The sequence below is a fragment of the Artibeus jamaicensis genome, unplaced genomic scaffold (genome assembly GCF_021234435.1).
Source record: "Artibeus jamaicensis isolate MK-2021 breed Jamaican fruit bat unplaced genomic scaffold, CSHL_Jam_final contig_387, whole genome shotgun sequence".
Lineage (NCBI taxonomy): Eukaryota > Metazoa > Chordata > Mammalia > Chiroptera > Phyllostomidae > Artibeus > Artibeus jamaicensis.
Window position 1 is genome coordinate 39,390,916 of NW_026521812.1, and position 24,814 is coordinate 39,415,729.

Sequence of the window (24,814 nt, forward strand, 5' to 3'; positions counted from 1 at the left end):
GCCCCAAGGTCGGGGGCGGCGCGGGCTCCAGTCTGTCCTTGCCTCGGCCGCGGTGTGAGGGTGTCCGGGGGGAGAGGCAGGTCCCGGCAGCGGGGGCCCCGGGGCCCCGCCGCGGAAGAGGAAGAGCAGTGGGGGACGCGGGTCGGGGAGGCTGGTTCCCTCCAGCCCCGGGGCAGGCTCCGCGGCTAGTCCCCCGCGTCAGCAAAGTTTGGAGCCACTGGCGCCGCGCCGCGCGGGTTCCTCCCCACGCAGTTCCCTCGGCGGGGTCCTTGCCGCCGTCGCTGCCGGGGCAGGACAAAGGCTCATTAACACGTGATGGGACCGCGCCTCATAAATGGGACTGGAGAGCGAGGGAGCCAGAGGCAGAGCGCGAGCGGAGGGAGAGACGGGGACCGCGCGTGCTGGGCGAGGCGACGGGCACCGGGACTGGCGGAGACGGGCGGCCCCACGCCGGGCCGGGCGGGGCGAGCGGGCGGCCTCCGTGAGGAGCCCGGGGAAGGGGCGAGGCTCGCGGGCGGAGGGGGCGCCAGTCCCGACACTTGTCGCTGGCGGGCGCTGCAGGCGGGGAACGCCGGCTCGCGGTGCGTGCAGACCGACTGACTTACTGACCGACGGAGTGAGGCACGTCCCGCGCCACCCCACCCCGGCCGCATCCCTCTCGTTCCTCTCGCGGCCACCCCGTCCTTCTCCACTTCTTCTCCGCCTCCGCCTCTCGTGGGCTCCCTCGGCGCCAGTGCCTTCCCCTGGCCCGGGCGGGGCGCCTCCGCTCCCTGCAGATCCCTCCGTAGAGTCAAGGGGGACGTTCCGTTCTAGCAGAGCAGCAGCCTCTGTGCCGGGCGCGAGGTGCCCAGGGAGCTTCCCATCCGAGGACCGGGGCATGCGAAGGGTAAGACGTGGCAGACTTGCGTTTGAAAATACTTTTTCCGCCTCTCTCCTGCTCGGGTGCTGACCAGTGTGGTCCCCAAGTGTCCATCGCGGAGTTGTTATTTTGTGAGCGAATCGTGCGTTGGTGTTTACTTAGCTGTGTAGCCCCAGCCTGTTAACTGTGGTCTGTGCTACTTCTGGAGGTTTCTACGGTTTACTAGCTGCTGAATGTGTGTGCACCTGGCTGTCTGTGTGCACTCCCTGATGTCTGTTTGTGGAAAATGTGTAATTGTGCCTGTTTCAGAAACAGTGAGTGCTTAATGTCTGTAAACCGTGTCAGCAGCTGTCTTCCCAGAGAAATACACCGGCCTCGGCACCAAACCTAGAAACTGTCTAAAGTAAATGATCGAAGGTCCTATAAAGGAATGCATGTCAAATAATAAACTTTTGATATAGAAAAATATAGCTACAGGCAGCACTCTTCTCTGAGGAAAAATAAATGGGCATGTTACTAATACCTAATCTGAATGGTGATAGAACCATTTAACTCGGAAGTGGCCATTAGCTGAGAAAAGTTGATGTGTTTTAAAAAGCACATTTCTTGCTAAGGCTCACAACCGTAAATGGATCACCTCCTGAATGCAAATGTGTTTGCTGTGCCGGATGTGAGAAGCTGTCGTTTGGTCATTTGAAAGTTTGAAAGCAACATGCATGTTTCTAATTTTAGTTTTAAATTGAACCGATGAGAAAAAATTTGTCAACCAATTAATCATTTTGTCTCTCATCTTTTTTTTCTTAAAAAAGTGTTATTCTTGCCTTTGTTGTTGCTTTCTTGACACATTAGGCATCCTCTGGCATTTAATCCAATAAGAGATTAGAATAGATTTATTGGTTTTAAGGGCATTGAAAGATATTTCTGTGAGCCCCGTAACTTGTCATTTTTATTACCAAGTTAATATCCTTTGAACAACGGGGGATATGCAATTTCTTACCGGAAACTGAGTGGACATTGACTATCAGTGGGACGGCTACTGCCATCAATCTATTTTGCAGAATATTGAGGAGCTCAGAGCAACCAACCTTTAAGGTTCCCACAGGGCTTTATCTGATTTAAAGTGTTGCTTTTCTAATCCCACCCTGCTGACAATTTGCAAGGGAAGATAGGCCGATTGATTTTTCTTGGTCCCTTTTTTTCCTGGTATTCCCTTCCCCTCCCCCAGTCTTCTAACTCAGTTTAGAGCAATTTTATCAAAATAAAAGGCCATGCATAGTTTCTTAAGACAGATTATTTTCTGACTACAGCCATTCTGAACACCCACACACCTCCAAAATTGTAAACATAATATATTGCTGACAGTTGTTTTTAGGTACATACAACAGTAGGTACCGTAGTTGGGCAGAAGGCTTGAGGATGGATATGGTTTTTTTAAAAAAACTAACTCATTTTAGGTTATCAAAAGAACTTATTATAAAAAGGACTCTTTTTGTTCCAAAGATGTCTTCACTCCAGGCGAGGAGCAGTCTTGGCTGAGGTATGTATCAAGTGTCTCATAGGAAGACGTCTCATTGTGTTCCTAAGTCTCCATGGGGGTAAAATGATGCCACAGGGGGAAATGCTCAGCCCTGACCCTTCAGAAATGAAATGACTATGCGTGTTGTTAGGAAGGCCAATCAGCTCTCTCATGCCCCCCAGTTTTAATAGACAACATCAGTAAACATGCATGCATGCAAAAAAAATGTTATGCCTAGTCCTTTCAATAAACCATAGGTGATAGTATCTAATTTGCTGTGTGAAGTTTTCCCTCCTGGTGAAAATGTGATCTCACATTGGAGTAGTGCTCGGCTTTGTTTGTTATCCACTGTTTTCTGTCTTTTTCTGTTACCCTTTTCCCAGTGGACTGCGTGCCTCCCTGTCTCGCCTGTGAGGTTGTTCTCCTCTAATAAGCCTAGCTGCAGGATCAGTGTGTTCTTTTTGGCATTTCAAAATGTTAAAATAGTGAAATTGTTAAATGTTACCAAGATGAAGCTGCTGGGAATGAAACTCTCCAGAAGCACCACTATATTTGTGTCATATTTCAGTGTATTCCAAAAGAAAGCCCCTTGAATTGGTTTACCTATTTTTCTCAAGAAAGAGGCAGCCCCCTTGATTAGTGCTGATAAGTATTTAGTATGCGGTGTCAGCTTATTAATTACTAAGGCAAAGCCTGAAAAACTCTTTCAAAACAATCTATGACATCTTTCTCTGCTTTGACCCAGGATTAACATTAACCAGCAGGAAATTTAGACAGACTCCCTGGTTGTCTTGCATATTAGTGTTAGAGATTAGAATTTAAATACTTTGCTGTATAAGAATAAACTGTTATGAAATGGAACTCCTAACAGCAGTTTACAGTTTACCACGCTTACCAAATGTTTCTTCCCAGAAAACAGTTGGCCTAATAAGGAAGGGGATTATTTCTTATAATTAGCTCTCCAGGAATGCTGCAAAAAAAAAAGTAATAAATTGAATTTGGAAATCCCTAACAACACATGATGAATAAAATGAGATTTGGTGATAGCGTCTTGAATTTGGCCAGTAAGCTGGAGCCTGTCCTTTAGGTTGCTGCCCGTAATGTTCTTCTAGGGGGTAATTATGTTAGCTCAGTTGCATGAAGAACACAGATGAGAGCTTTCATTCCTGCAAAAAAGGATGCCGTGTCTCCACCAGTGTAAGTCTGTCTTTTCTATTTTTGTATTCATCACTTTCTAATTGAACCAACAAATTAGATGAAACCAGCACTTGGGTTTAAATTATTTATAATTCTGTTTTTGACTCTGCAACAACCTGACCCAACAGTGTTTGGAAGACTGTACTGGGACCAGACTTATGTTTTGCACATCTAAATTTTGAGGGACCGCAAGCTCTGCTGATTTTTTTTCTTGACTGAAAATTGGTAAAGAAGTTAAAGAATAAGAAGAAATGATAACTAACTGATGTACTTTATATTGGCATAATTTTAACTTCATATTGCCCCCTCCCCTGTATGTCTGGCTCTTTCCTAATCCTGATCTATAATAGTGTTAACTTTATAATTACACAAATGCTGTTTTGGAGGGGTGGAGGAATTTAACTTTGCCACTGAATTGCTATCAACTGTTTTGATAACCACTTAATTAGATCAGATTAACTTTATAACATATTGTATAGGTCAATTTAGGTTTCTCTCAGATGTATTCTGGACTAAAAGAAACAGTAAATGTCATTTGGAATATATAATATCAAATTATGTGCTGCATAATTTTAGGTGACTGGACATATAAACACACTTTATACATAGGTATGAACAAACTTTTTCATAGATGTATATCATGACCAAAAGAAAATTATATATCTTGCCTTTATATATATGGATGTATTTGAACATATAATTTAGGCTTTAAATAAGTATTATAGATTTGGGGAAGTGTCCAAATTCAGGGAAGCTGTGCAGATGGACACTAAAGACTCAAGGCAAAGGGATGCATCCACCTTGAGCAAGAACAAGGCTGTTGTCGTGCTCCACCGCAGCGGGGCAGTGTCTCGGGCCCAGGTGTTCTAAGAATCTCACGAAGACGCCAGCATGGGCATAACCACATTTGATCATGGTTTTATCATGAACACTAATTGATGGGTTTAACATAGTTTTCACCAATCTTGCCAATTGCTTATTATTTGGGGGAAGAAAGTTGGAAGAAAATATACAAAGTTATGACTGCATCACAAAATGCATATTAACATAGTAATATTTGTTACATATAACAAATTGTAATGCTATCACAAGTAAGTTACAGCTGTAGGAAATTTGTGAGGCCTGAAAAAGGGAGGCTTATGTTCAGCAGTTTTCGTGCCTCTCTCTTGGTACTATTCAAATGGTTCGATGTTAGAGGAACTTCTGTCTCAAACAGGGCTGCATGGCTAATACGAAAGTTAGGACATATCAACAATAATAGGTCAAAGCCATCATTGTAGTAATCACTATGAACTTCTAGTTCATAACATAAAACATTTGCCAAAAGTTTTCCTGGGTCAAGTTTCTTCAGTGAATAGGGCACCTCATAAAAAAGTAAAGCATTACACTTTAGTATAATTGTTTTTCTAGGGCATTTTTATCTAGTTTTCATTGATATTTTCCATACAGATTATTAATATATAATTTGGGGATTCCCTCTAATTTAAAACTTTCATTTGGACAGGTTAATCTCATAACTCAGTGACCATGGGATTCTTGAAATTCATAGTTGTGTTTATGTAGGTGTTAGAGGGAAGGACTGTTGACTCACCAGCCCTGAGTGAATGGGCCTGTAAGGTCACCACAGTTGCTCCAGATGCTGTGAGTTCTGTTTTATGCCAGCTGGTGGAAACACCTGTACTTTAGGAAAGCTTTTGAAGTTTTTCATTTTTTTGTTTGTTTCGTTTTCTCTTGTTTTTGAATATGTATACTGAGACTTGGAAGGAATATGTGTATTGAGGTTTGGAAGGAATGGTAGGAATCAATATTTTTTAGCTAACTCCTTTTTTTTTTAGCTAATTCTCTTTTAACCCACTGTGCCATAGCATTATATTCTGTATTTTTGAGTAAGATTCTCAATCTTAAGTAGATTTTGAATTTTTTGAATGCAACAAGGATGTAAGTTCCCTTTTTTCTTAAACATGGATGGCAAACCATTTTCCCCTAAGCGTGTAATATTTTATCTAACGTCTTATTTTTCTACTCTAATTTAGATTCATAATTATTTAGAGTTTGTATTTGTTAACTAGAAAGTTGATATCCTTTGGCTTGACTCTTACCACCAATATCAACTCTGAACAGCATTTTTAGTAGTTTTTAACTTCAGGCAATAAAATGCAGTATAGTTACCTAAATTTGGCAGTGTAATATCTATTTTTCTAATTCCTATTAACAAATTCCATGCTATTGCTTTTTAAAGAAAAGCAGAGGCATTTTTTAAAGACGTGCCAGGCAATCTGCTGTGGTAGTTGGACATACTGGCAAATGCTTTCACAAACTGTGTATGCCAATAGTATATTTAAATATAATTAAAATAACATGCAATTATGAAATTGTATTTGTCAAAGTTTATGTTTAGATTGGGAGAGTTCCCTCTGTTCTTCAGCATTTCTTTGTCCATTATTTTAGACCATATATTTAGAGAAGAGAATTGGAATCATTATGAGTTCTATGAATTGTTACAAGGAGTTTCACATTTAAATTGGTGATAAATTCCATCATGCTTCTTAAAAATTTCTTAAAATTTCTACTTTCACATATGAACATCCATACTAGGAAGTTTTCTAACACTATTTTCTGCTGGTCAAGAGGCTAAAAATGATGTTTTTTAATACAGCAAGTGAACCAACATCATAGGTCATATGTCTTTGCCACTCTCGCTTGCTTTTAACTCAGCTATGTTTAAAAATAAATCAGTTTGACTTACGTTTACAAGAAAGACTCAGTTCAATGCCACTATGATCTGTATATTTTGGTTTATTCCCATGTAGATTGTTAAATGGACCAGATTTTCAACTAATTTTGATGCGTTGCTACCAGAATTTGTAAATGTTTTCTCCAGCTTTTATGTAAGTTGTGGTGAGCAAGCAATATGTGTGTGGAGAAAAAGGAAAACTGAACAACTTGACATATAACCAAAGTAAGCAGAAGATTGTCTAAAGAATTCTGTATCTTTGCATATGTGGGAATCTAACTTTGGAAAATGTACAGCTACTATTGGAAACCATATCTAAGTTCTTGCAAATTAAAAAAAAATCTTTGAATGATTTCACTCATTCAGGAAACTAATTATGAGTAATCTATGATCCATTTGTATTGATAAAATAATCAGGGAACAGCCTGCCCAAGTCTTATATCTTAGTTATTTGGCACACATTTTCATATACTTATACATTTTAGATATAGGATACTTGCCATCCATAAGCAGTATAAATTACATAATTATCAGGGTAGTTCTGTAAGATAAGTTACAGTGGATCTGCATTACTTGAGCCTGCTGCAAAATTTCTATTTTAGTTTGTGGTTTTCTGGGTTCATCTCCTATGATACATTATTTTATGGTTCTGGGGAAAGAAGAACAGAAACAGAAACATTTCCATCTTTAAACATAACTGCTGTAATGCTAACTACTTTTACTTTTTTCCTGTTCTTTTATGTGCGTAACTGTGGGTTGCCTCACAATGGTGTTGAAAGAAATTGCTAGCAGTCCTATGAAACTTTACATAGACTTTGCCAATAGAATTAGGGGAAAGTGGTGTAGAGTTCTTAATTTATGTCTGCATACTGGGTACTTACATATTAGATCTTGAAGCCACTTGTCTTTGCTGCATAAGATATATAACAACAAGTTTCCTGAAACAGTGCAGAGAATCTCTGAATTGTAGGACAAGAGGTTCCCTACTTCTGTTTATTTTCAGGCTACACTACATTATTTTATTCTAGTTGAGTAAAAATGACATAGATTTAAAGATCTGTGAGATTATTGTGGCCTTGTAGTAGAGTTTGATATCAGGGAGTATGATTCCTCCAACTTTTTTGTTCTGTCTCAAGATTGCTGTAGCTATTCAGGGTCTTTTGCAGTTCTTATACTATAAGGCCACAGTAATTAAAACAGCGTGGTACTAGCATAAAAGCAGACATATAGATCAGTGGGACAGAATAGAGAACTTAGAAGTAAATAGTAAATTCACACCTATGGTCAATTAATATTTGAGAAATGAGGCAAAAACATACAATGGGGTAAAGGTAGTCAATTCAATAAATAGTGTTGGAAAAATTGGACAGATATGTGCAAAAAAAATGAAACTCCACCTTCTTACACCATACACAAGAATAAACTCAAAAATGAATTAAAGACTTAAATGTTAGATTTGAAACCATAAAAATCCTAGACAAAAACATAGTCAGTAAAATATTGAACATTTCTTATAAAAATATTTTTCTGATATAATTCCTCAGCTGAGGGAAATGAAAAAAAATAAGCAAATAAGGCTACATTAAACTAAAAAATTTTGCACAGCAAAGAAAGCCATCAACAAAATTAAAAGACAATCCACTGAATGGGAGAACATGTTTATCAAGGTACATATGATCAGGGGTTAATATCCAAAATCTTAAGGAACCTATAAAACTCAACACCAAAAAACCCCACCAAAAAACTAACAATCCAATTAAAAAATGGGCAAAGGACCTGAATAGACAGTTTTCTTAAGAGGACATAAGATGGCCAATAGACATATGAAAAGATGCTCAATGTCACTAATCATCAGAGAGATGCAAATGAAAACCACACTGAGATATCATCTCACACCTGTCAGAATGGCTGTCATCAATAAATCAACAAACAAGTGTTGGCAATGATGTGGAGAAAAGGGAAACCTCATACACTGTTAGTGGGAATGCAGATTGGTTCAGCCCCTGTGGAAAGCAGTATGGAGACACTTCAAAAAATTGAAGATGGAACTGCCTTATGATTCAGCAATTCCACTTCTTGCAATATATCTAAAGAAGCCTTAAACACTTATTCTAAATATTATAAGCACCCCATGTCCATTGCAGCATTATTATTGTACTATAGCCAAAATTTGGAAGTAGCCCAAGTGCCCTTCAGTAGGTAAGTGGATAAAAAACCTGTGGTACATTTACATGATGTAAACTACTGGGCTGTTAAAAAAGAAGAAGAAGAAGAAGGAACTCTTAACTCTTCACAGCATGGATGGATGGACCTAGAGGGTATTATGCTAAGTGAAGTAAGCCAGTCAGAGAAAGACAAGTACCATGGGATTTCGCTTATATGTAGAATCTAATGGACAAACTAAAGTAAGAAAACAGTAAGACTCCTAAGATACAGAAAACAGACAAAGCTGTCAGAAGGGAGGGGATTAGGAGGCTGGGTGAAAAGGTGAAGGGATTACAAAAAACTCACATAGACACAGACAACAGTGTGGTGATCACCAGAGGGGAAGGAGGTGGGGGGAGGTAGAAGGGGGTAAAGGGAGGAAATAAATGGTGATGGAAGGAGACTTGACTTGGGGTTGTGAACACAATATAAGATAAAGATGATGTGTTGTGGAATTGTACAGCTGAAACCTATATAATTTTATTAACTAATGTCACCCCAATAAATTTTTTAAAAAGATCTGTGAGAGACTGCTTTATCGTGAGCAGGCCCCCTTAGCAATGCATTTCAATGACCTAAAAACCTATACTCAAAGAGTCTTTCTTGCTCTCCAAACTCAATTCTTCTTAAAAGTTAATTCTATTCCCTCCTTGCCCCTCTCCCCCAGCGTTTTTCAAAGCCATAATCTTTAACAATGGTTCCTAAACTTCAGAATGTGTTAGTATCTCCTGGAGGCCTTGGTAAAACACATATGCACCCCAGCCCTAGGGTTTCTGTTTCTGTAGGTCTGAGTTGCAACCGAGAATTTGCATTTCTCAAGTGATGCTGAAGCTGCGGGAGACAACTCGACTGAGCCTCTGACTGTAAAATAACTCCGAATGCATTTAATAACTGTTGTGGAACTTCTCCAACTATTTTTGTACACTGGAATTTCCCAACCTGTTCTCACCTTTCTTCTTTCCTAATTCTTTATCTTCATGTTATTTTTCTGAATACTTTCAGTTACTCAGCTCCATACAAAATTACATAATTGCATTACGCAAATCCTAGGAAGGATTTGACCTTGTATAAGTACAATAGAAGTACCTCATGATTTCAATGGCATAAAAATTCTGTACTTGCATCCAATTTGCATACTTCTCCTTAATCATAATCATATTTACAAAGCATATTTTGCATCTTTACTGAAACCTAGTTCTTCAGCTTATGTTTGTATATAATTATTTGCATCTTGAAAGTATATTTCTGTTTATATTTTTTATTGTTAGTACACAGTGAAAATTTTTTATTTAACATTTGAATTTAAGTAGGTGATACAAAAGTACCTAATTTTGAAAATGATGTCTGAAGAGAACTCTGAATTTACAAGATGACAAAAACAATTAAAATTATTCCAGCAAGAAAATAATAGGAAGGAAATTGAGTAGTTTAGAAAGCTACTATATCCTCAATTTGTGTATTTGAACACTTTAGCCCCTATAATAGTGGAAGATAATTTTCCATTCTTTTTCATCACAGAGTTATGACCTGTGTTGGTGATTTCATATTTGAAAATTGGAAAGCTAAATGTTTCATAAAATAGAAATGAGTTGAGTTTGTTATTAGAATTGATTCTGGGCTCCTGAGACATTCCCTTCTTACTTCTACCCATATCTTGGCATAAACATATCATTTGTTTTCAGTAGAACCACTTTCTTTCACTCATTCTTAATTACATTCTTGAGGCAGAATTCCAAATATTCACAATTAATTTTTATTAATGTATTAAATTTTTTTAATGTCCTTTTGCTCCAGAAAAGCAATTTGAAATTTAGTTGTGTAGGTAGTAATAATAACCATTTGAACCCTCCATAGCATATTGTCTCATTTAGGTCTTAATTAATTCACTTGTACAATGCATAACATGTTGTAGCAGGAGGAGAAGTTGCTCAGCCAAAGCAAGAAGTATTTCGTAAATAGAATAACAAATTGGTTCCTGAGGGCTTATAAAAGCCACTCCATCTAGTGGTTGAATTTTCACATAACTTCTCTTGAAAAAACACTTCCATGTGGAGAAACCCATTAATGGGATTTGGGGAGAAAGAGCAATGCATAAAAGCATGCATTTCAGGGAAGGACAAAGGCCATTAAAATCATAATTTTGAATATCTTCTTTAAAGGCCTATATCAACAGTGTATAACTAGGATTTGTTGAGGGTTGTACATGTCACAAAGATTTCTTTGTATATCATTGTTACATGGCTACACATTGCCATTCATAATGTACAGCAAGGCTAAATAAGAATGACAGCCCTGGCTGGTGTGGCTCAGTAGATTGAGCACTGGCCTGTGAATCAAAGGGTCACCAGTTTGATTCCCACTCAGGGCACAAACCTGGGTTGTAGGCCAGGTCCCCAGGAGGGGGTGCACAAGAGGCAACCACACATCAATGTTTCTCTCCCTCTGTCCCTCCCTTCCCCTCTCTCTAAAAATAAATAAAATATTTAAGAAAAAATCATGACGACAAAAAGCAATATTTTTTACCATAACCTCCACTTGCTGCCAATATCACTGCCACTTGATACTGAGCTAAAAAAATCCTGGGACAAATAATTGTTCATGCCTTTTATGTAACTTTTACATTTGAGCAGTTTTTTTCAGATGGAGGTTTTTATGAGACCAAGATTTAGGTTTAAATCTCTAACTTTGTGCCAAGGAAAACTACCCAAGGTTAAAAGTCATTCTGCTCAGGTAGATCTGCCACGTTGCCAGTGCACACCAATATTCGTTTAGTGAACAGGTGTTGAGTACCTGCCTTGTGCCGGGCATAGGACATGCAATGCCATGTAAGACAGGGCCCTACCATCAAGGTTCATGATTTGAAACGTTTAGAAACAAGAAAGACTGCTGTAGGCTGTCTCAGCAGTGCCCATCATCTCTCCTTGGGAGAAAACCTCAAAGTATATATAGGAAGGGGATTTATACAACCCAATACTATTTGATGATGAAGTATAATGTGCCTATTACAGGCATTCATGTCAAATTCTATTCTTCCATCTGTGGAAGGGGAAGGGCAGATGGGTGGGCTTTATTTGATTGGGTGAAGTAAAACGGACAATCATTTCCATTGCTTCCTTGACCCATATTCATTACACAGTTATGATTCATGGATATGTAATGTCTACAGTACTAAGCATAGAGTAAACACACAATAAAATGTGTTAAATGAAGCATCTAAGGACCTCTAACTTTACATCCATCTGCTTGCCCTTGGGGCACCAAGAGGCATCACAGACACACTCTTGTTGGAGCCCTACAGAATTTCTTCTGCTTGATTCCAGCCAAGATTTTAGGAACTAGCCTCCGAGAGTCGTCTTCCTCCTGGGTCTAAGAAAACTACACTGCCCTCAGTGGGAAGTTGAGCGATTTCAATGAATTGCTCCCTGTAAAGAATGAGCATTTAAACTTGTTTACTAACAACCGTCGCATCTCATTCAGATCTAAAGGAGGTGCCCTGTTCATTCCTCACTTGGTGGTGTGGAGGCTGTCATTACCATTCACAATCCTTACAATTTACTAATGAAGAAAATATAAACCTATCTAATTAAAAAACAATAGTGGCAATGACAAGTTAGACTTTTGTTTCTTATTTGCCAACTGTCACTGCAAATAAAGTGCTAACCCAGGGTTGGGACTTACAGCTTACAGTTAATTGTCATACTTTGTCCATGCAGACAGACCGTAGAGTAAGGATGATTTCCAAATGCCATGGATAGCCTTTTTGCAGTCAGCAGATCATTCCTCCAGATTTTAGCTGTTCACTGTATAAACTTGTCATGTACTATTTATTACCTCAATCAACTCTTGCCCCTTCCTTAGAAATGGAAAGAAGAGTGTCTTCTTCAGTGGTTCTTGGATCTCAGAGTTGAGCAGGGACTTTGAGTTATGTAGACCTGTTCAAGTTTTAGCCCTGCCTCTCTAGTTGGAGAACTTGAACAAAGCATTTTACCTCTCAGTTTCCTCATATGTAGAAGGGGGATTGTCACAGCACCTATTTAGTGTGAATATTAAACAAAAGCAACATATGTGCTTAGTACAATGCCTGGCACATAAATATTCAAATGTTTCTTATTGAAATATTTGGAAATCGGAACCTTCTCTATTGTGCATTTAAAACACCCAAATTCTTTGAGTTGGAACCTGGAGAATCAAGACTTGTTTTAGTTGGGCTTAATTCGTATGCTCGTGGATTTAAAGAGAAAATACCCCTTACTGAAGAATGAATTTCAGTTTCCTTAAACTGAAAAGTATGCTGCACCATTGGACATGTAGCATACTTGAAACTATTGCTGTCCTTGGTAATGAATTGTAAAGATAACCTATTTAATAGGTTCAACATATATTACAGATCAGAATAATATACTGCTTTTGACTTTTAATGACCAGACTTCATGTGGAAGATAAAGACAATCTTATGGAGTATTTTATACATGGGCCGGGCTTCTACTGAATTAAACACTTTGTATGTTCTATTTCAAGGAAAGGCTGCTTCAATTATGCATGATTTATTTCTTTACAGATTATGTAGAAAAAGTATCTGTAAAAAAAAAGCAAAGGCACTTACTAGTAGGAAACATCAAAACAGAGCTAAATTAAATTGTAGATGGAATTAATTATGAAAGTCAGCGAATCATTTGTATCATTAGTTTGCATGCGGGGTGGGCTCTTCTTGTGGTGTCATCACCTACCAGTGACTGCCTGTTCAGTGGGGTTTAATCTGTTGAGCCCTGAAATTCTTTGTTTTAACAAGCCTTTAAATGTTAAATAATTAAGCATTCCTCAGGTTAAATTTGAAAAGAAAGATAGTCTTATAAGTATCTTAATGTCTGTATGTAAATTGATATATTTTTATGAAAAGTCTAACACTCATTTTGTTAGCAAGAATAGACCAGACCAGAGAAAGTAGTGCATTTAATAACTTCTATTCTACATCAGAAAAAAAGGAAAAGCTAAAGCTTTGAGAACCAACTGAGCATTACAAGCATAATGGAATTTTTTTAATATATGGGAAAAAGAGCTGACATTAATACTAGGAAGAATGATTATGTATTTTTGCCTGAATTATCAGGATAATTAAGTCAATCCTTTATTTCTCTTTGCTATAGAAGATGATGCAAAAAGTTACAAAATTACTTTAATAATTCCCAAACTCTAATTGTTAGGTGAGAGTTAGGAAAGGCTCAGCTGTCCATTCAGCTGTAGCAGAAATACTATTGAGTTATGATGTTGTCATGTGAAAAAATCTGCCATGTATACTGAGGACTTGACTTAGACATAATACAATTATGAAGCAATTAAAATTTTCCCTACTATAGAGAAATGCATTAAAAAGTTATTTTTCTTGATCAAATTAGTAGAAACCAGACTTGTTCGCAGAAGTGAATAGAAAAAAAACCCAAATATATCCGCTGGCACCATTGTTCTCTTGAACCCTTCCGAAGGCTCTTCTTCTACGAGGCCAGCCGAGCAGAACAACACAAGACCAACAAAGGAGGGAAAGAACAGGGTTAAGCCAGGGCCCGGGACTCCTGCATTTGATATCCTGGACTTCTGTCAGTTTTGATACTATGGGCTCAGCATTGTCTCCTTAAAGCATTTATAAACTTGGAAATTTAGAGAAGGAGCTGTGGTGGGCTGATAACAGTCGATAACTGCATCAGTCCTCCTGAGGCCTCCAGGGGGGTTTCTGCCTTTCTGGACAGGACAACCTGCAGGAGGCAAATGCTGCCTGGCGTCTGTTCCCCCAGAGACACTGTACAGGCCAAAACTGCATGGATTTTGACTTAAAAGTGATAAATATCTAAATTATTGAAATGTCTCTCTGAAACAAAGAAGGTCTCCAGCTGGGAGGGAAGAATAATATAACCAGCTATTAAATTATACTGATATAAAAAAGATGCTATTTGAAGTTCTCAATGCTCATCCTAGTCAGAACATGGACATCTTATATCTTTAATGGTTATAGAAACAAATCTCTAGACTCTGGGTAGATTTTCTAAAAACTCCATGCTGCTACCATATGCATACAATTTCTTTGATGATAACCATAGCTTGCTAATTGATGTATACATTTGGGGGTGGGGATTGGATGGAGAGGCAGGTGTGCATATAGAGAGAGGAATAAAAAAACAGGAGTTGGTATTCTAATAAACTGAAGTTTTCAAAAATAATAGATACAACACATTAAAATATTTTTATTATGTTATAAAGGCATGATTTATAACTTAAATTATCAGAATATGTTGATTTTATTCAAGCAGAATTCAAGGAAAATCCCCTTAAATGTCATTCAATCATTCTTTTACTATAACTATAATAAAAACCAACTGCTTCTTTAATAAGTACATCTATGCATCTTGCTAGAAATTTTCAATTATGATTCTTCCCAGTAGCATACACAAACAAAATTAATGGCAGCTGCATCCCCCAAAGCCTAAACTATATTACTAATGAACTCTCAAAGAAAACTCTCAGTGCAAAAAATAAGCAGGTGGAAATTACTGTAATAACCCAGATGTAGAAATAAAAGCAAGAATTACTGAAATGCAGAGAATTGTTTTCCTGCCATGATCCCATTAACTTAAAATAGCCTGTACACAGTGGTATTTGGACATTACTGAGATCCTTGAACTGCACGAAATTCATATATACTTTTAACTTATTCTTTAATTATATTTGGCTTATATTGAACGGAAATTACTATGTATCTCATAACCATTGTTGGTTGCAATAAAATGAGAAATTGTGATCACATATGTGGTGATTTTAATCTAGAGCAAATCGCAGGCACACATGTTTTACATTGTGGAAATAAGGCCTGTGATCCTTTTCCTTCACTTATCGCTCTTCCAAATGCTAGTTTTAGTCTAGTGCCAGTAGGCAGATGCACCAAGGTGGGCTGGGATAGGAAATAGTGATTTAGTAGAAGGTAGTCTTAATGACTATGATTGATCATAAACCTCAATTTGTGTTTGTAGGAAACTAAAGGACTTGAATATAAGATTCAAAATGGTTTTTCCTACTTACTATTAACCCTTAAAGCTACCAAAAGCAGAAATTCTGGAATCTGAGCAACATGGATTCTGCTACATACTTTTCATATTCTGGACAGTGTACTTCACATCTAATGGCCTCCATGTTTGTGAAATGGGAATTGCAAATCATCACCTGATAGAGTTGTCATGATAGAATATATGTAGTCTCTCTCAAATGCCTGGAACATACATGTAGACATACCCCTTCCTTTACCCATGTGTACATCCTCTATTTTCCTCGTGATCTAATACTGACACAGAAATAAAAATTGAGTGAGCAGCCTATGGTCTAATTAGGACAACGAATTATCTCGATATATAATTAATAATATAAGGCTGAGAACCACAGTACTAAGAACTGTTAATAATTAACATTTATTGAAAAGTTAAATTTTGTGCCAGGCACCATATTAAGTGTTTTTTTTTAATATTTTCAACACAATTTTATGATTTAGGCCTCTCCCTCCTCCCTGTTTTACAGATGAAAGCTGAAGGTTTGAAAGACTGACACGTGTCTGACACTGACCTTGGACTGCTGACTCCTAACTCAGTGTTCCCTCCACTGGTTGGAATCACTGGGGTAAAAAAGGAAGATAGTAGCACCCCTGTCTCAGGTTAGAGAGATGGTATCTCCTAAAGGTTAAAGGCAGCTCTGGCCTGTATGTGCTGCCTGCCCAGTATGATGCTCCCTAGCCACATACTGCTGTGAAGCACTTCAAATGTGGCTGGGTCCACATGTTGAACCTGCATATTCAACATAAGTGGTAATATTTTGGATACATTGGGTTAAGTAAGCAGTATTATTAAATTAATTTTCTCATTTGCATGTTTCTTTTTACCTAGATGCTGGAAACTAAAATTGTACATGTAGCTCGCGTCACATTTTTATTGGGTAGCACTGCCCTAGAACTAGAACATCGGGGTTCATTCTGGCTCTGCCACCTACTAGCCACCTGAATGGCAAATTAGCCTCTCTGTGCCTTCCTCCTATAAAATGGGGACAATAGCAGCACTTGCCTCACAGGACCATTGTGAAAATAAGTAATTTGGTACAGGTAAGAGGCTCAGAATGCCACTTGCACATAATCAGCTCTCCATGAGTGCTTCGAAAGGGAAAAATTTGCAATACTTGGTAGTCTACCTGATTACAGAGGCAAAGAAGGAGGAGGAGTCAGGGGTAAGTCCAGGATCTGAGCTTAGACAACTACAAAGATCATTTACAATACTGCAAGAAGTATGAAAAAGGACCTGACCAAAGGTGATTTACTGCAGCATCATTTGTACCGGCAGGAGATGATAAACAAACTAACCCTGCATTTATCTACTGGATACTTAAGACAGCTACAAAATACGGGGGCGGGGGGGTTGTGGGATTGTCTTCTTGTAGGTAAAAAAGTAAAGTGCAGAATACTACGCATGGTATATTAGACTTTGTAAAAAAGTAAGTAAAGGGAGAACGGCTAGACATATTTGCTTGAATATGCATGGACTATCTCTGGAAGGAGCAACAAGAAACTTCTTGCCTCCGAGGAGGAAAACTGGTTGGCTGGAACATCTGGACAAGGGAGACTGATGCTATATCTATCCTTCTGTACCTTTTGAAATTTGAATGTATAATGTAAATAATGAAAATTTCAAATAAACCAGTCTTTTACTGGAAAGTGTGAGGGGAGTTATCTACTTGAGAGAAGATGACCTATGGGATGGACTGGCTCCCCAAGCTGTTTAGAAATGCTATCAAGCTTTGGTTTTGGGGTCAAATATCCATCAGATTAATTGCCTTTCTTTCCTTTAATTTTAACAAAAGGCAAATAAATATTATTAAATTACTGCTTTAATGTTAATAAAATTCAGTAGTCACCCATTAGGTTCATGCGAACACCTCTGTGGGAGCCCAGCCCTCTCTTTTCTCATCTGTTACCATGTTATAAGGCGGGTGAATGACAGAAGAAAACAGACAACATTCCACACTCTAGTTATGGAAATAAATGTATAACCTCAGGATTAAATGGCATGATGTCCTGTCTCCACCCACACTAATCCTGTATAGTCTTGGCCTTCTCACCCTTTCTTTGGGAAGCCTCCTTTGACCCATAGACTGGCTGTTCCCATAGTGTCCTGTACGTACCCAGTTGTACGGCCACTGCACTTTCTCATGTTTATGGGGTCAGCTGCCTGTCTCCTGCTACACTGTACGTCGTGTGCACAGGGACTCTTAATTGATGCAATGTGTCCCTAGTGGCTAATGCAGTGCCTGGCATGTGGTGGGTGCTACATAGTTTGTTGAATGGATGAATACATGAATTATTAATTCAGACAAATAGGGTCTCTGTATTTTAGCAGGAGAACTCAGAATTTTAAAACTTCTTCCAAGATAATGACTATCTTTTTTTCCTCCAGTACCGTGTAATATTTTCAGTAACAACAAAAAGACAGTAAATAAATACTGATTTTTATGATTATTTTAACTATTATAGATATCAGTCAGTACTTCTAATTTTCTGACTTCTAATAGCCACATTGTAAACAAGTGTTTATAAATAGTAAAATCAATTCTCTGGCTGTTTATTTTGAAACAAAACCAAATTGCTTAGAATTGGAGAGCCCTTACAATTTGGGCTGTCCTCTCAGCCATCCTTACTTCCAGTGCCGTCCACATGGAGAGCCTTGCGTGATGAGGTCTGTCGGCTGCCTTCAGCCTGCGGTGTCTGCACACCACTCCTGGGGCTGTGTCAGTGCACCACCAGGAAGCACTGTCCCCTGTCTCTCTGCTCCAGTGGTAAAGACCTGATCTTCTCATGAGCCTCAGTGCAAGTTAGCTCTTGATGACATTTTTCTTGGCTAGTGTACATGTTGTAGAAGTATTCCTCAGCCACGGCTCAGCCCAAACGTCACCTCTGGGTGAAGAAGCTTACCTCATGGAGCCAGGACTGGATCCTAGATTTTCCTTCATATGTTTCCTTTGGGTCTCAGCAGTTTCCCCTCCCCCGTCACACTCAGCACACAGGCCGCACAGCACAGTCTCTGATTCCACACTGTGTTGTTCTTTGGTGGTCTTGCACGTTCAGTCTTACCTGTGGGCCCAGGTGATTAGAGTTCTCCAGAGCAGACTGTGTGACACCTTGTTCTCCCTCATCCCCAACAGCATTAGGACACTGCGTGAGTGACCGTCGAAGCCAGGTGGTAAACACTTTGTAACATGGATATGGAAGGCACACCATACCCAACACACATTTTCTTCACTCGACATCAAACCCTGGCAGTCCCCACAGGACTCTCACAGTGACTTACATCCAGAGAACTTGAATAATGAAAGAAACGTGTTTCTGGTGCATGCCAGATCAGCAACGTTTGTGTGGCTTTTAACTAAGTGACTGAGTCATTATATTGACTGAATCTGGCAAGGATTTTACCTGTATTCAGAGATAGGAATGAAATAGCATGATGGTTTTCACTGAAGTTTTTTTTTTGTTTTAGTTCTCCTGGTTTTCTCACCATTCAGCTAATCTATTTTCCCTCTGCTAGGACTCTCTGCTGCCAGTGTCTTTCTCAGTCATTTTGAGTGTGGCCTAATTGAAGACAGAGGTTATGAAGTCGATCCTGGATGGCCTTGCAGACACCACCTTCCGCACCATCACCACAGACCTCCTCTACGTGGGCTCGAATGACATACAGTACGAAGATATCAAAGGCGACATGGCATCCAAATTAGGGTACTTCCCACAGAAATTTCCTCTAACTTCTTTTAGGGGAAGTCCCTTCCAAGAAAAGATGACTGCAGGAGACAACCCCCAGCTGGTCCCAGCAGACCAGGTGAACATCACTGAGTTTTACAACAAGTCTCTTTCGTCGTACAAGGAAAATGAGAACATTCAGTGTGGGGAGAACTTCATGGACATGGAGTGCTTCATGATCCTGAACCCCAGCCAGCAGCTGGCCATCGCCGTGCTGTCCCTCACGCTGGGTACCTTCACGGTCCTGGAGAACCTGCTTGTGCTGTGCGTCATCCTCCACTCCCGCAGCCTCCGCTGCAGGCCTTCGTACCACTTCATCGGCAGCCTGGCCGTGGCAGACCTCCTGGGGAGCGTCATCTTTGTCTACAGCTTTGTCGATTTCCATGTGTTCCACCGCAAAGACAGCCCGAATGTGTTTCTGTTCAAACTGGGCGGTGTCACAGCCTCCTTCACCGCCTCAGTGGGCAGCCTGTTCCTCACAGCCATCGACAGGTATATATCTATTCACAGGCCCCTGGCCTATAAGAGAATCGTCACCAGGCCCAAGGCTGTGGTGGCATTTTGCCTGATGTGGACCATAGCCATTGTGATCGCTGTGCTGCCTCTCCTGGGCTGGAACTGCAAGAAACTGCAGTCTGTTTGCTCAGACATTTTCCCGCTCATTGACGAAACCTACCTGATGTTCTGGATTGGGGTCACCAGTGTGCTGCTGCTGTTTATCGTGTATGCATACATGTACATTCTCTGGAAGGCTCACAGCCATGCAGTCCGCATGATTCAGCGTGGCACCCAGAAGAGCATCATCATCCACACATCGGAAGATGGCAAGGTGCAGGTGACGCGGCCAGACCAAGCCCGCATGGACATTAGGCTGGCCAAGACCCTGGTCCTGATCCTGGTGGTTTTAATCATCTGCTGGGGCCCTCTGCTTGCGATCATGGTGTATGATGTCTTTGGGAAGATGAACAAGCTCATTAAGACGGTGTTTGCCTTCTGCAGTATGCTCTGCCTGCTGAACTCCACCGTGAACCCCATCATCTATGCTCTCAGGAGCAAGGACCTGAGGCATGCTTTCCGGAGCATGTTCCCCTCTTGTGAAGGCACTGCACAGCCTCTGGATAACAGCATGGGAGAGTCGGACTGCCTGCACAAACACGCAAACAACACAACCAGTGTTCACAGGGCCACAGAGAGCTGCATCAAGAGCACGGTCAAGATCGCCAAGGTGACCATGTCTGTGTCTACAGACACATCTGCTGAGGCTGTGTGAGCCTGACGCCTCCTTGGTAGCACAGGAAAAGAAATTTTTTTTTAAGCTCAAAATCTAGAAGAGTCTGTCCTCATCGGTTATAGTTTTTAACTTCATCATGCTCACTGAAAAGGTGATTTTCACCACGATCAGTTATCTGTTCTCTAATGTTTTGGTAGTGCAGATTCTCAAACTCCATTCTGCAGGGATTTACAGTGAAGAAAGCCCGTTGCTTAAGTGATTAGAAGGTCCTTCAAAGTCTCAATGAAGTAGGAGGGAAACCTTCTGCCACACAATTTGAAGTCTAAGTACCAAAAGAAAAATGCCATCAAATGAGTAATGCCTTTGTAACCACACTTTCATGGTAATGTGAAATGTATTTGTCCGTCAGTGTCAGAGCTGTCCATATTGATAACAGTTATAGAACTAAAGTAGAACTGTTTTGTAAAGTGTACTGTGTCCTGTGAGATGTGTATTGGTGTTTACTATGTGTTGTTTATATTTGTTTAGTTCAGCAGAACTGAAAAGTAGAATTTTGTGGAAACAATGGACATAAGCAGTGGATATATGCTAATGAGACCACTTTTTAAAAGAGTATTGCTCATGATATAACTTTAGAAACTTTAATATTTTTTCAAACATCTCTATTTAAATTTGACATTGGAAATAACCATAAAGGTTTATTTTTTCTGTTAATACAACATGAAGAATTTGAAGACTCTCCAAAGTATTGAGCAGAATTCATTGACACTTAAACATTTATGGGCTCTGCATTTTCGTATAAGGACATTTATTCCCTTCCGTACTAACGCTGTTCTCTTGGGTGACGGATTACAGTTAGAATGGAAGAGAGAAGGCATATTGACTTTTTCTGGCTGACTTTCTTTAGTCTCCAGCTATTACTGGACCTCTTAAGACAGCATGTGTCAATCTCAATGTATATTGTTATCACTGTGCAATTGCTGTTTACTTGAAAAGTATCGTATTCTTATATTCCAGGTGTAAGTAGATTTCATGCCTGGATAGCCAAACAGCAGTTTTCATTTTTTCTTAATTCAAAAGAAGTATTGTCTGGATGAGTAAAATTATACTGTGTAAGTGTGAATATAAATGTATGTGTGTGTGTGTGTGTGTTTGTATGCTGTAACTGTTACAGTAATGTCATAAAGTGAGAAAACTGTGACCAAGTGTAAACTGTACCATTGCTGCACTCTTGTACATGAATTCAGGTTCTAAAATTGAGCTCATTCAGAAATCTTGTTGATAACATGCTGACGATGAGCATTCAGAACCCCCCCCCCCGACCCCTGTCTTTAAGAGGTTGGGTTAGGTATTACTAAATCGACCTTTAGGTATTCCATAAGACCAGTGTTTAGCAAGGAATAATCAGTAATGAACATGCAAGTGAAGGGTCTGTATTTCCATTGTTAATGTCAGAAAATGAGAGTGTTTTGGTTTCTGAGTACCTAATATGGTCTATGGAGATGGAAGTCATTATAAGCGAATTGATCCTAAAAAATCTTCAGTGATAACATTTTTCAGTTGTGTTTGTAAGCAATGTGATCCCAGTTTAATGAACACTAGACATGGTTTGCTGGAAGTTAGACGTCCAGGTCTAGTCCATGTCAGGCTAAGGAGGACGATCAGACCGCGAATAGGTGAGACAGAAGAGGGCAATGAGGAGCTAACACACTCATGGTTGAGGCCTGTATGACATAGGGCTGCTTCTGAGCTTCACCCAGATGCCCTTGGGGACAACCCAGCACCCAGATTTGTCTGTGTAGGTTTGAGCTAAGGAATAGACCTCTTGCCTGGTCTTGGTTACCAAGACCTGCTAAAGCATGAAGATGAGCATGGCTCTCTTGCCTCTTATGCCCTAGTCTGTTATTCCTTAATGGTTCCATGGGTGCTAAGAATTAGGCCCTTGCCCAGTAAGCACTGATATTGCTTAAGAAACCACTGGACTCTGATTAACTTTACCTATAATCTCCTTACACAGACACAGCATGGCTCCTGAAGGATCCAGAGGCCTGCATAGTATAAAGTAAAGTGGAGAGCTAGCATTTTTGGTGACTTTTTTGGTACTTGGATACCGGCTCAGCCTGGTGGAGTCTTCTTGCAGTGTATGGTCTAAGGCCAAATGTGGCCTGTGGACCAAGCTGAGATATTTAGTCATCTGTCTGTATAACTCAAATTCACCTGCTGGTTCCCTTACTTTCCCTCTCTGTGATATGCACGCAAGGGCTCATGTTGCTAGAGGATTAACAAGATCTCATTAGAAGAAGGAGAAAAGATCCTTTATGAAAAAACTCACCAGGGCCTCGTTTTCATTTTAGAAATGTCACTCCTTTGTCCCACATTACCCCTGAATATTAATCCGCATGTCTCAGAGCTCACCAGGCAGTACCAATTTTCTTCTCACAGCAGTGGAAACCTGGCGAAAATGAAATTCTAGTGATTGGGTAGAAAAAACCAACAACTCCAGGATTCATTTTTGAAACTGTATTTGTGTATATGCAATGTAGACTTGACTGTGTATTGTGCTCTCAAGGTCTAAATCACATGTACTCAAATAAGGGACCATGGGGCTGACAGCACTGCACTTGGTGCTCGCTGACATTCTGAGAATATCTGTGAAGTATCATCCTGTATATGTTATGCCACCTTCATCTGAAAGCATTTGAATTAGTTTGATTTACTTTGACACTTGTAATATCATTTCCTAACCGAGGTCATTCAAATGTTCTCCCCATGAATATGCTCATTACAGTTACCATTTATTGGTATCATTCATTAATTAGTCTCTCAATTAGACCTATTAATTTAAACATAATTTAGATTCTAATAAGTTTTAGAAAGTTCAGCTTCAGATTGATCTCCTTTCCTCTGAGGGTAACATATCTGTCCTGACCTTGCACTCTATCTATCATCACGTGTCTTCAGAAAGGGCCAAATTTCCAGCCTGCTCTATTTCCTCAGAGCAGTGATGCATCTCTCAGTCCTAGGCCAATAGTTTTATTTAGATAAGAAGGGCTGCCTCCAAGAACCTCTAGTTTTCATTCCATATGAAATATAAGTAAAAGAAACACAAATCTGGAAGAAGCCTCCCCACCACTTTGAGTCAAGTCTATCTGGCACTGAGGGTCAAGGCATTTTGGCCGCGCAAACTCACCCTGAAGAAAATAGGCCCAGACACCACGTGAGAATTAGGCCCTGGATGAGTAGCATTCTCGTTACTGTCCTACTGATTAATTCCTGCCATTCCATGTTTGTAAAGGAGACCACTGATACCATGCGCAAAATTAGATTTCTCATGATCTAACTGTATATTTGTAAGATATTTTAAAATCTCCTAAATGCTGGGCAACGGCTCTTAACAATTGTCTTGCACTGGCCTTCTGATGAAATGTTAACAATGCCTATTGTAATATAGACAAAACATCTTATCTACTGATTGGGGCTGAATGTATGTAAATAGGTTTTTGAAAACGTCAGATGTTTAAGCAGTAGCCTACAGATCAGTAATTTTGGGGTAGAAAAGTTTCTTTACATTGCTGTGGCATCCTAAAAGCTATCTTCATGCAAATTTAGTGCACTAGGCCTACTGGGGACTGGAGTCCCCAAGAGAGGAAGCCTTTTCTTGTAATAATATAAATGAAGATACTAGATCATCTAGGTTCTTACTTCCAATGTTTCAAGTGGAAAACAATTCTTTATTGTCTGTAAATCTAACATTATTACTTTTCCTCTTAGAAGAATATTGTATTGTTAGATGTTTGTTGAGCTGGTAACATCCTTGCAACTGCTGTAATTTCTTTGTTAGTAATCTGTATAATATTTTGTACATGAGTACCAGTAAGATTGTTATTCACTGTAGCTTCAGTCATTAAATTACTATAGCAAAGTAGTACTTCTGTAATACTTACAATGTATTCAGCCCTCACTATATTTTATTTCACCGATGTAATTAAAGTGTTATTTACAAAATTAATTGTTACAAATTAATTACAAAAGAGAAAACATCCCATTGTGTCTATTGTCCAAAGTTACCTGGAATCAAATAAAAATTCTAGATTGTCATGAAGAACACAAAATACCTTTGAGTTCTGCCTTCTTTCACAGTCTGATGTTATGACATTTGGGATTTAAGTTCTAAAAGATTGTTGAACAACGGATTATCAGTTCCCAAAAAGCACAACTTTATTGGGAAATGGGGACAGATTAGATTAATATATTCATTTTTATCA

At 39.5% G+C, this 24,814-nt stretch overlaps 1 protein-coding gene across 2 annotated transcripts; it reads left to right on the plus strand.

Annotated features, from left to right (window-relative positions):
• The first annotated feature begins 321 nt into the window (after positions 1-321).
• CNR1 (cannabinoid receptor 1) lies at positions 322-24,587 on the plus strand. Of its 2 annotated transcripts, none has more exons than XM_037162299.2 (2): positions 322-886; positions 19,110-24,587. In XM_037162299.2, the coding sequence occupies exon 2, from the start codon at positions 19,173-19,175 to the stop codon at positions 20,586-20,588; it is 1,416 nt and encodes a 471-aa protein (XP_037018194.1). In that variant the 5' UTR covers positions 322-886; positions 19,110-19,172; the 3' UTR covers positions 20,589-24,587. The 2 variants fall into 2 exon arrangements, with proteins under 2 accessions (XP_037018194.1, XP_053520702.1); XM_053664727.1 differs by lacking the exon at positions 322-886 and adding an exon at positions 2,382-2,396.
• The last annotated feature ends 227 nt before the right edge of the window (positions 24,588-24,814 follow it).